The 12,807-nt window shown below is 38.9% G+C and overlaps 1 protein-coding gene across 11 annotated transcripts in view; it reads right to left on the bottom strand.

Moving 5' to 3' along the window:
- Positions 1-12,807, bottom strand: part of ATE1 (arginyltransferase 1) — a 163,441-nt gene that overhangs the window by 150,076 nt on the left and 558 nt on the right. For 3 of the 11 annotated variants that reach the window (XM_081823377.1, XM_006738835.3, XM_031034033.2), the window contains exons 2-5: positions 10,109-10,172; positions 7,484-7,546; positions 3,299-3,402; positions 1,295-1,549 (exon numbers count right to left, since the gene is read on the bottom strand). In XM_081823377.1, coding sequence (XP_081679503.1) covers positions 1,295-1,549; positions 3,299-3,402; positions 7,484-7,546; positions 10,109-10,172 — 486 coding nt within the window. Of the gene's footprint in view, positions 1-1,294; positions 1,550-3,298; positions 3,403-7,483; positions 7,547-10,108; positions 10,173-12,383; positions 12,581-12,621; positions 12,796-12,807 lie in introns of those variants that run through there. The other 8 variants (XR_014146156.1, XM_081823381.1, XM_006738833.3 and 5 more) reach the window with 6 other exon arrangements.

Genomic DNA, 12,807 nt, shown 5'->3' with positions numbered 1-12,807 from the left:
GTGCCCATCATGAGTCAGTAACAGTGTCACATAAGAGCAGGGTACGTGGAAGTTCATTATAATGGTCTATGTTTCCAAAATGAAGGTTTTTAAAATTTAATAAACTCTAAGTAATATTTACAATAAACAAAATAATAAAAGAACTGACCCTATCACCCAAGAGAGTAAGAGTTGAAAGAAATTATCTAAATCATTCAGAACATTTCATTAGACTATTCTTACTAATTAGGATGAAATCTCAGTTGGCAACCCCTGAAACGCCATGAAAGCCTTCGTAAGAAAAACTATTCAAGGAAAACGCAAATGCACAGTTTTCTGTATGTTAACATGATTTAGATAAGAAAAACCACAATAGTAATAAAAATGTCTCCTTTGGATCATTCTATATAAATAAATATAAGAACAAATTCAGGAACTGAAGCATAACCATCCAAACTGACATTTAATGAAGTAATTTTTTTAAAAAAGTCATACAAACACATGCATGCACATATATATGTATATATAATAAACCCATTTAATGTTGGATACTTTTTTTTTTTTAAAGATTTCTTTATGTGAGAGAGAGTGAGCACGCGAGCAGGGGGAGGGACAGAGGGATAGAAAGAATCTCCAGCAGACTCTGTGCTGAGCCCAGAGCCAGACATGGGGCTTGATCCCAGGATTAGGAGATAATGACCTGAGCCGAAATGAAGAGTTGGACACTTAACCAACTGAGCCACCCAGGTGTCCCAATTCTGTATACATTTTATAACCTAATTCTTTTACAAGTGAAAATATAGAAAAAATTTTTTTGACCTTATTAAAGGTGAAGTTAAATATCAAAATTTGGAAATTTTTAAACTAAAATTCATTATGATTACATAAAGAAATCTAATGATAAACTAGAGAACTTTAATGTCTGTATCTTGAACATAATACCTAAAATTTACTTTGTCTCACTACACACAAAAAACAAAAATGTTTAGCAGCACATCTTTTCCAGATAAAAATTTGATTCTCAAACCTCCAGGGTCCTAAGGTAGTAAGAAGAAATGGAACTCTTTTAAAATATCTGTATTTGGGGATAATAAAACTAATTTAATTTCTGGATTTTTAAACATAGCAGTTTTTAAAGATATGATTTGTCCATTCTAAATCCAGGTAATAATAAATTATACAAAATATGGATCTATTTTGCAGATTTCACGTAAGTCGTGTTTTTAGCTGATGGGAGAACCCAGGGGCTACAAAATCTCAAGCACAAAGAAAATCACTAGGATTTTAAAATGGCCACAGAGCAAACTTGCCTTACCTGGCTTAGGAGCCATGTGCATTTTAATTGGATGGGATGGCTCACCAGAGCCCAACTTCTCCTCTATATGTTGTGACTGAATTAATTCCTTAGATTCTTCTTTCTTTGGGCTTTTTCCTTTCTTCTTTTCTTCACTCTCAAAGCTCTCTTTGAGGTCATCACTGAGTGTTTTAAGGTCACACTGTATATCCAATTTATTTATTAACGCAAAGTCACCCGCAACAGTCTCCTCCATGGTGGGCTCCATGGGCTCATCTACAAATCAGAAGTCAAAGTCCATCAGCTAGGCCATCTGACACAGTTAAGATACACATAGGAAAAAAAACAATGCCCCCTTTTTCCCATGTGGAAGAGACTACTGTGTATGCATAAAATCCATTCTCCTGGCTTCCAAAGTAACAGAGCCGTAGTTAAGACTGTGGCACCCAAGCAAAGGTATGCACCCCCAGTCCCTCTGCAAGTTGTGACCAAGCTCCCACCAATGGAACATAACCAAACTGATATGCCCAATTTGGCCTCGCTTGTTTTCAAAGGAATTTTGTGACCCTGACCTTCGACCCTTTACCCTACCCACTGGCTGGATTAGTGAAAACCAGAGTGACTGGAAATCACACGTTGAAAGGAGTCCCAGAATGGATGGGGTGGGGGGGTGGGGAACAGAGCTGCAGGCTAACATGGAACACCCATGCTGGACTGTTATATGAGGAAAGAAAGACTTCTATCATTGTTTAGTCATTGCAGTTTGGTGTTTTTATTATAGCTGTCTACCCTTCCACTCTACATCACCCTTAGGAATTCAGTTGCAAAAATAATTTAGAAGCCTAAAACAAGTCAAATAGAGAACCAAATGTAAAAGCCATGTGTAAAGACAGGTAACCATCAATTTATAAATGGAAGGCACCTTAAAGCTTATCTGAATGTTAATTTTTGAAACTCAGAACATGATTCCCAGCCACTGAAAAAAATTTTTGACTAACAAAATTTACTTAGTTTTTCAGATTATGTACAGACAGTACTAATCAGAGCTGCATCAAAATTCTGATATTTCCAATGCCCAATTGCCCCTGAACCTCTACACCCCTGAGCCTTCCCGCCTCTTTGTTGCCCATAGCTCTGCCAAGTCTGCTCCAGGTTGTCCTGAATCTTGGTCTGTTAAGGAGAGTGCATGAAGGCGAAGAACTTACCTGTCCTGCTGGTCACTGTATCACCAGTGCTTAAAACAGGGACTGGTACATTGTGGGCAATGAAAACACACTTGGGGAATATATTAACAAGTTAAAACTGGGATGGAAGGCTTCCAGGATTAGGTATTTTCTATGGCAGAAGTGAGAAAGAGCTCTAAGGATAGGTAGCATTCCCAATTATTAGGCTCATGTATTAGGCACTGCCTATATGAAAACTTTTAAAAGGAAAAGAAAAGACACTGAAAAAACTGAAAAAGCAAAGTATCTGTAACCAAAGTTCATTAAATATTTCTAATTATCTTGTAGGAAATTGACTCTCAATTCAAAATTTATCACACAAATAAGAAAATTCCGGGCAATAAGATTTACTGAAGGGCTTCCTCGAACACAGAAAACCTGAGCTTTACTCATCATTCAAAGTGATTATGCAATATTGTGTAAGGTGCACCTAAGCATCTGTTTCTCAAATGTAATACCACTTCCCATTTACTTCACAAGGTACTATGAGGATCAAGTAAGATAAGAGTTGTCAAAGTACTATGAAAACTAAAGTTCCAATAAACCCCAAGACATCACAATATCTTTAAAACTGTCCTCCATCTTCTTCCGAGGCTAGACTTTCCCTGACAGGCATTCCCCTTATCCTTGACTTTTGGGCCAGTGGTAATAGTAACAGCAACACTAACAGCAATCCCCACCATCAGAAGAACAGTACTACCTGACTGCAGTATGGACCCATTCCCCTACTTAATAACCGAAAATGACAACCTTGGAAATCTACATCGATGTAAAGAGTTTTTACACTCCCAACTCATCTTACCCTCACAATTTCCTTTGGAAATTTCCCCTTTAGCCAGAAATTTCAACATTTTTTTCAAAACCTTCTTGTGAGATTTTGATGGCTGAAACTGTAAAGGTCGGCACCTAGGAAAGCAAAATAAATATTTAGAAAGTGAACTCAAACTAGAAGAAATAAAATGAGTTCTGGGCAGTGTCTAGTACAGAAAGGCAAAACTCATGCCCGGGATTTTTGGGTAAAGATAGGGCTTGATGTAGCCTCTAGTCCCACCCCAAATCTCACTAAAACTACATTAAGGAATTAGAAAAAAGAAAAAGGCATAAATCACTGGAAAAAAAAAAATAGAAGAGGAGAAATGCTGGAAGCTGGGCAGAACATGCACAAGTGGTAACTGACTTAGCAGACCAAAGAATTTTAAATCCTAAACCAACAGTGGGAAAAGCCAGAATGATAACCAATTTTCTTTACATTAACCCTACAAATTTTAGGGATTGGTTGATACCTGATACCTCAGGAGATAAGAGTGAAGGTGATTCTAAAAATAGAAAGATCTCTTGAAAGTCTGTTTTGGAAGCAGTTAGATGTCTGATGCCTCCACCACTCCACACAGGACTCCCTACACAACCCAGGAGAAAGCTGCACATTTAGGAAAGAGTAAAAAATAGGGCCTCCTACATGAGGATGTAGGCACAGTGGAAAGCAATGAAAATGTACTAGAAACAGGAAGCTTAAATGAAAGTCTACATACTGAATGTGGAAACCTCCAACCCATTTCCCAACCCAGCCACAAACATGGGCACTTTCTCTCCAGAATGTGACCAGACTCCCCCCTGGAAAGTCAGAATCACCAGACACTCAAGGAGAACCTCTACAAAGACACTGGAGAGCCTAAAAATACAAATATCCTAAGAAGAACACGCTCTTATTTCTCTTTAGCTATTACAGCCACACAATAATGGGAGGTTACAAAAAAAAGAGAGAGAGAGTCCAAAACCAAAAATCTCTCAGAAGTAAAAATATAACAGAAGAAATAAACAATTAAACAGAAGACTCAGAAAATTAAGTTGAGGAAATTTCCCAAAAGATATTGCAAAAGGGATGGAAAACAAGAGAAAAAAAAATTAGAGGATCACTCTAAAAGTTCAACATCTGAATGAAGACATTATAAAAGAATAGAAGAAAAAAATGGGGGGAAGAAGATCAACAAAATAATAAAAAAAATTTCTGTGAAGTGAAGGATATGATGGGAGGAGGCCCCAGGTAAGAAGAGCCCCTTAAGTCTGTATGCAATGGATGCAGAAAGACACACCACCAGACGTGAAATATCAGAACACTGGGGACAAAAAACCTTTCAAAAGGAAAGAACATTTTGGACAAAGGAACAAGAATCAGAAGCAAAGCCTTCAAAATTCTAAAGCAAAATTATTTCCAATCTACACTTCTATAGCCCAGCCAAACTAGATATCTGAGTGGTGAATTAAAACATTTTGAAACAGGGGCACCTGGGTGGCTCAGCTGGATGAGCGTCTGACTGACTCTTGGTTTAGGCTCAGGTCATGATCTCAGGGTCGTGGAAATGGAGCCCCAAGTCAGGCTCTATGCTGAGCGTGGAGCCTGCTTGGGATTCTCTCTCTCCCTCTCCCTCTGCCCCCATCCCCCCTCGCACACTATCTCTTTCTCTCTTAAAAAAATTTTTTTTTCAAACATATGAAGTCTAAAAAAAGCACTTCAAAAAAATAAACTTTTTCTCAAGAAAGCTATTAGAAGATGAGCTACACTAAAATGAGGAAATAATCTCAGAGGTCAGAGGAGACAGAAAACATGAGACCCAAAGAGAATCCCCAAGATGGCAGTAAAAAGAGATCCCAGGGTGACAGTGATGCATCAGTTGGAAAGACAACCTGTCCAGATCACAGTAGGTCAGAAGACAACACAGAGATATTCATCAAGAGGACACAAGTGATAGAGCACCTGAAGCATCTAAAAATACCAAGAGGAAATTTACACAACTGTGGGAGGATTTCTAAAATTGACTGGTGATGGGCACACAGAAGACTATGCAAACAAAAAAGACAATTATCAACTCCATGGAAAGCAAAAACTTGTGAAGGAAAGAAAATGTAATCAGTAGTACACTGCATGGCTCGACCACATAGCATATTTATAGGTCATGATACAGTGACTACATCATCCAATATTACGATACTTCTGAGCTGGGAAGTTGGCAATGAGGACAAAAAGGAGCTTGAATGTGACAGGGCAACAGGGATGAAATAAAGTTAAATCCTTATCTTTCAAAGAGAGAAATTCAGAGATAATGAGAAAAAATAAAGTTGAATCCTTACCTTTTAAAGAGAGAAACCCAGAGATATAAGAAAAACCCAAAGATAATGAGATAAGGTTTCTGTAATTATATAAGCATGTCACTTAAAGGTAGAAAGAAGAATAAACAAAAAAAAAAATCAGTTAAAAAATTTGAGAGTGACTGCACTGGGAAAAAGAAATAGGGAGGTTCAGGGGACTGCAATTTTGCAAAGTAAGCTTTATGGAATTGTTTGATTTTTAAATTACTAGCATATATAATTCTATATAAAAATAAAAACTAAAAAACAAAAAAAATCATAGCCAAGGAAGCTCATCCTCATTTATACTCACATACTGGGCAGCCCCTGACATCTAACAAGAAGCTACGTTGTAGGTTATAATCGCCTTGACTTCACATTAGGTCTCATTATAACTACTGTAGTAAACAAAGTAAAAAAACCCAGAACAGTAAATATGCAAAATGACTCTGTAATATCAATACATGTAATGAAGTTGTGTAAAGAATAACAATTCAGGAAATGTTTGATTTCATGCAAAAAAAAAAAAATTAACATTTTATAATTATTTTGTTTTGCAATGTTAATCGAATCCCTTTTCATAAAAGCAATATACCTGGAACAGAGCTTTGCATTGAGAGGCACCCAATAAATTATAGAGGCTTGGTCTTCTTCTTTAACCCACTGAAATTGACCTTTTTTTTTTTTTAAACCTTTTCTGATTAGAAATTCTCAGGGTTCTAGCAAATCAGCTCCAGACTTATTTAAACAGAATCTGGGCCATAATCCAATAACAAACTGTTACTTGAAGGAAAAGGACTTCTGCCTTTGAGGATGTCACTGCTTCATAACCACTGAAACTGCAAGAGGACAGGATAGCTGTCTTAGTAAGATGATTTCAGTAAACCAGACACCCATCTTTTCTCTTTATTGCTCCAGTCCTATGACGTTAGATAAAGGAAAAGGATTCTTAACCAGGAATCAGTGGAACTGTGAGAGCCCGTTGGGAGCCCAAGATCATCCTAAAATTAGTATGCAAATGTTACATATTTTTGCCTATATGCCCCCTCCCTTTTGTTTGGCTGCAGAAAGGGTCTGTAACTTTTCATCAGATTGTCAAAAGTCTTCAATCCCAAAACAAATTAAGAGCAACTAAGAGAAAGAGGTGTGAGGACCAGCCAAAACATGATGGATACAACTGTGTTTGCTTTTTTATCTAGAGAATATATTCATATTGAAACTGTAGACAAATGCTTAATAATGGCAACATACTTTCCCTAGATTCTACCAGAAGAGGAAGGCAAGGAGGACAAGGGAGAAGAGGAGGATCTTTATAATCTGAGAAGGGAAAATCCTTCCATGTTATATTGGGGTTTGCTGGTTAAGCAAACACTTTGTAGGAAAATAGACTTTTTAGTTTAAGTTTTCCAATGAAGAAAACTGGACTCTAAATATATGTGGCAGATTAAATGTCAGCCCTCCCCCTCCTCTTTCTACAGATCCTATAGTGCTGTTTCAATGTGAGTACTGTGTCCAGCAATACACTAGAATGTGGAAATCCCCAAGCTAAATTCTATAAAACATTCGATATCTAAAAGTAATTTGAGTATTTTCTAATATTCTCACAATATGTCATGATATCATTGACTAGACTGCTAAACAGTATACTTTTTCATATCCTATTTACACCCAAACCATTAAATAGTATGATTAAAAGCTACTGATGACGTATAAATGTAGCATCAGTTTGTAGAAAAGATATAATTCAATTGTTCTTCTTTATAAAGAGTCTAGCTAGAATGAGAATTAACATGTAAAAAAAAGCAAGATGTCACTGAAGAATTATACATACTCTTCAAATTTATATATACACCCTCTTTCTTACCTTATCGTGTACTGAGGACAACATGTTTGATTCATGACAGGCTTATACACATATTTCCCGCTTCTAAAATTAAAAAGTAGTTTTGTTAATGTCTTACACATTTCTCACATGTACTAAAGTAGACTAGTACAGGAGTACAAAATTAATTAGAGTAAAAATCTAACCAATAACATAAAAACATTTAGTTACTCTTCATAACCTAAATAATCTTGCAACATAGACATACCAAGGACAGAGTCCAGCCTTTTCTTTCCTAAACCCTGATATATGTACTCCAAACCTCTTCACCTCAATCACCCCCTCAGCAGCACCTGCAGTCCTTCCATGCCTCAGCCCACCACCAATCCTCAATACCATAAAGGCAATCAGAGGAAATCGCTCAGGATGAGGTGACACTGATGGGAGCCCCAGCCTACGAAATCCACAGGTGAGGGCTCCACGTGTAGTAGCACAAGGTAGCCCAAAATTAACCTGATGCTTTCAGTGCTTTCTGGATCTCAGTTAGTGGCAGAGCCATGACATTATGGATTGAATCGTGTCCCCTCAAAATTCGTATTTTGAAGCCCTAACCCCCAGTACCTCAGAATGGAACTGTATTTAGAGACAAGGCCTTTAAAGAGGTGACCAAGTTAAAATGGCAGTTAAGATGAGCCCTAACGCAATCTGAATGCTGTGCATATAAGAAAAGGAAACTGGGGGCACCTGCGTGGCTCAGTCGGTTAAGCATCTGCCTTCAGCTCAGGTCATGATCCTGGGGTCCTGGGATTGAGCCCCATATCGGGCTCCCTCCTTGGTGGGGAGTCTGCTTGTCCCTCTCCCTCTGCCTCTCCCTACCCCCCCTTGTAGTCTCTCAAATAAATAAATAAAATCTTTAAAAAAAAAAAAGAAGAAGAAGAAAAGGAAACTGGAAATACAAAGAGACACTAGGGACTAGGGATATATATACAAAGAGAAAGGACCACGTGAGGCCACAGCAAGAAGACAACAGCAATGTACAAGCCAAGGAAGGGCCTTCAGAAAAAAATAAAGCTGCAGACACCAGGATTTTGGAAATTTCAGCTTCCAGTACTGCAAGAATATAGAGTCCTGTTGTTTAAGATACCCAGTCGGTGGTATTTTGTTATGGCTGCCCAAGTAAACGTACATGAGCTCGGTTCCTGAGTCAGAAACCTGGGAGTCATCTCAGATTCCTCCCTCTAAAGCACCTCTATATCCAATCAGCAAGCTTTCTACTTCTAAAATGTACCCCTTACGTCTGTCCCCTCCCATCTATCTTCTAACCTACAGCCACTGATGATGACAGCATTGTCATGAGATGATCAAGTCACAACCGGACCCTGCAGGGATCTCTGTAACGAGTCTTCCTGCCTTTGCAATCACCCCCTCAAATACCTCTCTGCCATCTGAATGATCATTTCCAAAACACAAATTCCATCACAATTCTGACATAAAAGCTTTCAAAGGCTCCCCTCCACCTTTTAAAAAAGAAGTTCATCATGGCATACAAAATCCTTCAACATCCGACCTAGATCTACCTTTTGGGTCTCATTATTAAGTTTAAGAAAAGGTGTGAAGTTTTATTTGCTGTGCTCAATCCCATGTCTTTTGGGGAGTATTGGCACAGAACATTTAGCACTGTTTATATTTACATAAGGAACTTTATACATTCTAAAATCATCTATAAAAAGGTAATTACCAAAAAAACTTAGCCATCAAAGGCAAAGTGTGGACCTTAATGGAATCCTGACTCAAATAAACCAACTATAAAAAAAAAAAAGGACATTTCTGAGACAAGCAAAAAATCTAATCAAACTAAGTAACAGATGACATCAAAGAATTATTGTGTAAAAGATGATAATGGTATCGTAGATACGTTAAAAAGGAAAAAAGAATCCTGTCTTAGAAACATATATTTATTACAGGTCTACTAAGAGGATACCTGAAATTGCTTTAAATTATTTTGTGGGGGAGGAGGGAACATCTTAGTTTGTTCAGCTGATGTAACAATATGTCACAGACTGAGTGGCTTATAAACAACACAAATGTATTCCTCATAGTTCTGGAGGTTGGGAAGTCTAACACCAAGGTGCTGGCATATTCTATGTCTGGTAAAGATAAGCTTCCTGGTTCATATTTTTGTTGTAACCTCACATGGCAGAAGGGGCAAGGGAGCCCTCGGGGGTCTCTTTTACAAGGGCACCAATCCCATTTGTGAGGACTCCACCCTCTGACCTAATCACCTCCCAAAGGCCCACCTCCAAATACCGTAAAATTGGGGAAGGGAGTGACAATGATACACGCACATTCACTCCATTGCAGGGAGCAAGGAGAACTGATGCAACAAGATTGGCAAAATGTTAACAAGTGTTAACATGTACCTAGCCTGAGGATAGGTACATGAGGTTCATTATACCATACTCTCTACATTTATGTGTATTTGAAGTTCTCCTAATAAACAATCTTTAAAAGGAGAGAGAAAAGAATCACTACACAAAGAAATACAATAAAAAAATTTCTTAAACCTCTTTCCAAAAACAGGAAAACATTTTAAAGGCAAACAATATTTTGCAATTATAAGAAGAACCTCAGTAACAAGAGAAGTGTCTTTGTATTAAAGAGCTTTACCTTCGCCATCCTCGATCTATAAGATCCTGATAATCCTGTACTGTCATTGAATGTGCCCACATGCCTGAAAAAATAAGTGCCACGTGCCATGTTAATTATAGCAGGTCGAACTTTTTTTTTTAATTCAAAACATTCTTTAAATGTGAATATTGACGCAAAAAAAAAAAATCTAGCTCACACTGGAGAAATGAAAGTTTGCAGATACTTCATACTTGTTTGACATAACATACAACACAGATGGAAAAGATATTTATCTTCATTTTAAAAATCAAGCACATCTAAGTGATTATATTTAATTCAGGATTAGCCAAGTCTCTATGGCATCATATATTTAAGGTCCTTACTGTGATCAGATTATATCACACTTTTAAGCCATAATAATATCCCCTATAATTTAATAAGCTAGTCTCTTCAAAAGAACTGAAAAGCAAATGTTTCCTGATGCATATAAATTTTCCTGATTTTTATGTTTTTAGCATAGTCTTGGATATTGAAAATAGAACAAAAGTATACAGCAATATTCCTTTTAAGTATAAAAACTGAAAGTAATCGAAATGCCCAGGAACAGAAAAGTGATTACAGGGACTATGATATTATCCATATGATGGAATAATTATGCAATTATTATTGAAAAAAATGAAGACTACGAGAAAACATTAAAAGGTATTATTTGAATTAATGTTAAAAGAAATTTTTTCTCTTGTAAACAGCAAACTGCATCAGAGGTATATAGACAGAGGTAGGCTTGATAGTACAAGAGATATTCAGAAACAGAAATGTCCAGAAGCCTGGCAGGCACTCATTAACACTGAGTTATTTTATTAGCCTCAAATTTATCATCTATAAAATAGGAATAATAAAACCTACCTAATAGGTGGGGTGCCCTATGGTAAAGATGATCAGAATTAAAATATATATAATGGAAATTTACAGTTCTCTCTTTAAGTGAAAAGGGTAAAAGCAGGTTTCTTCCACAGGACTTTAAACAAAGCACATCTATATTAATCAATTTCCTCTTACTAAAATTACTGGGGAGGGGCGCCTGGGTGGCTCAGTCATTAAGCGTCTGCCTTCGGCTGGGGTCATGATCCCAGAGTCCTGGGATCGTGCCCCACATCGGGCTCCCTGCTCCGCGGGAAGCCTGCTTCTCCCTTTCCCACTGGCCCTGCTTGTGTTCCCTCTCTCGCTATATCTCTCTGTCAGAAAAATAAATAAAATCTTTAAAAAAATAAATAAATAAAAATAAAATTACTGGGGAAATAATAATTAAGGAGCTATGAAAATATTCACTTTAGACACCTTTAATAAAAAGTGCTTATAACACACATACTGTAGTCACAATACTAAAATTCTGAAAAAGGGAGGTATCTCTAATACCCTAAGGCATCCACTGTCACCAGCTGGTGTGTCTTTCCTGGGTTTTTATCCTCCCAGAATTGTGATCATGTCACATGCGTCATTTGTATCCTGTTTTTCTCCGTTCAACCCTACACTTAAACATTCTTCTGTTAGCTCATCTTCATAACCATCACTCCTAATGACTGCATTATATTACATTCTGCTCCCTCTTACCTGCAAGCATCTAATAAACAATTTCAATTAATAAGTAAATGGACATACCATAATCGTCCAAATCATTCCCCTGCTGTAGGGCATTTATATTTTTCTTAAATGGAAATTACGTAAATTTGTATCTTCATGGTTATCCCATTTTCCACAATGCTGGACTACTCCTTGAAAAAGATTTTGTATCTGCCAATGCATGACACAGCAGGAAATAAACATAATGTTTTGTTTACAAAAAACAAGTCTTCCGAAATAAACCTGAACCATGACAAGCTGGCTTTGTTGTCGTTCTGGAAGTGGGTGGAGAAATGACAAGGCATATAAGCACCTGGTAAAATTTTCATACACATTGTACAAACAGGCTCCCTCGCCAGCAGCGCCTGTGGTCGGTCGGTCACCAGTGTCTTGTATGCTCTTCCAGACATTTTATCCAGATGCCCATGCCCACATATGCACACACACCTCTTTCTACACAAATAGCCCACCCGACACGCCGCATTCTACAATTAAAATCGGGGATGATCCCACATCAGCATCATCCGCCGGCCCCAGCGGAACTGACCGCACCACAGTGCTCCCTGGCACGGCATGCTGTCACATATTTAACCGTCTCCTACTGACCGAAGACGGACACCTGTTTCCACACTTTGGGCCACGGCGAGACAATCACTATCTCGCACGTCCGAGCACCTGCGTGAAGGATAAGCACCTAGATGCTTCCCTGATGAATCAGAGCTGAGGTCCATTTTTAATTGACAGCCACAGCCCAAACCGGCGAGTCGCGTTCCGCACACCCGCCTCGGGAAAGGACCTGGCCGGGGGCTCCAGCCGCCGCGCGTCGCTCGAGCCGCTCGGCCCGGGCCAGGGCGCCGCGACCCCCGAGGACGCCCGCCGGCCGCGGAGCCCCCGAGGCCGCGACGCCCTCCCCCGCCCGCCGGCCCGCTCACCATTGGAGCGACTGCCCGACTCATTCTTGCAATAGCCGCAGCGGTAGGAGTCCTCGCCCTCGAAATACTCCACGATGCTGGGCGAAAGAGCGGCCCAGGAAGCCATGGCCCCTACCCTCCAAACGCAACGCGACCCAGCCCAGCCCCGCCGCCGTCGCCGCCACCCCACAATGCTCCGCGCCGCCT

This window comes from Leptonychotes weddellii, chromosome 6 (genome assembly GCF_054177405.1).
Source record: "Leptonychotes weddellii isolate Sample4059 chromosome 6, ASM5417740v2, whole genome shotgun sequence".
NCBI lineage: Eukaryota > Metazoa > Chordata > Mammalia > Carnivora > Phocidae > Leptonychotes > Leptonychotes weddellii.
This window is presented reverse-complemented; position numbering and strand designations above follow the sequence as displayed.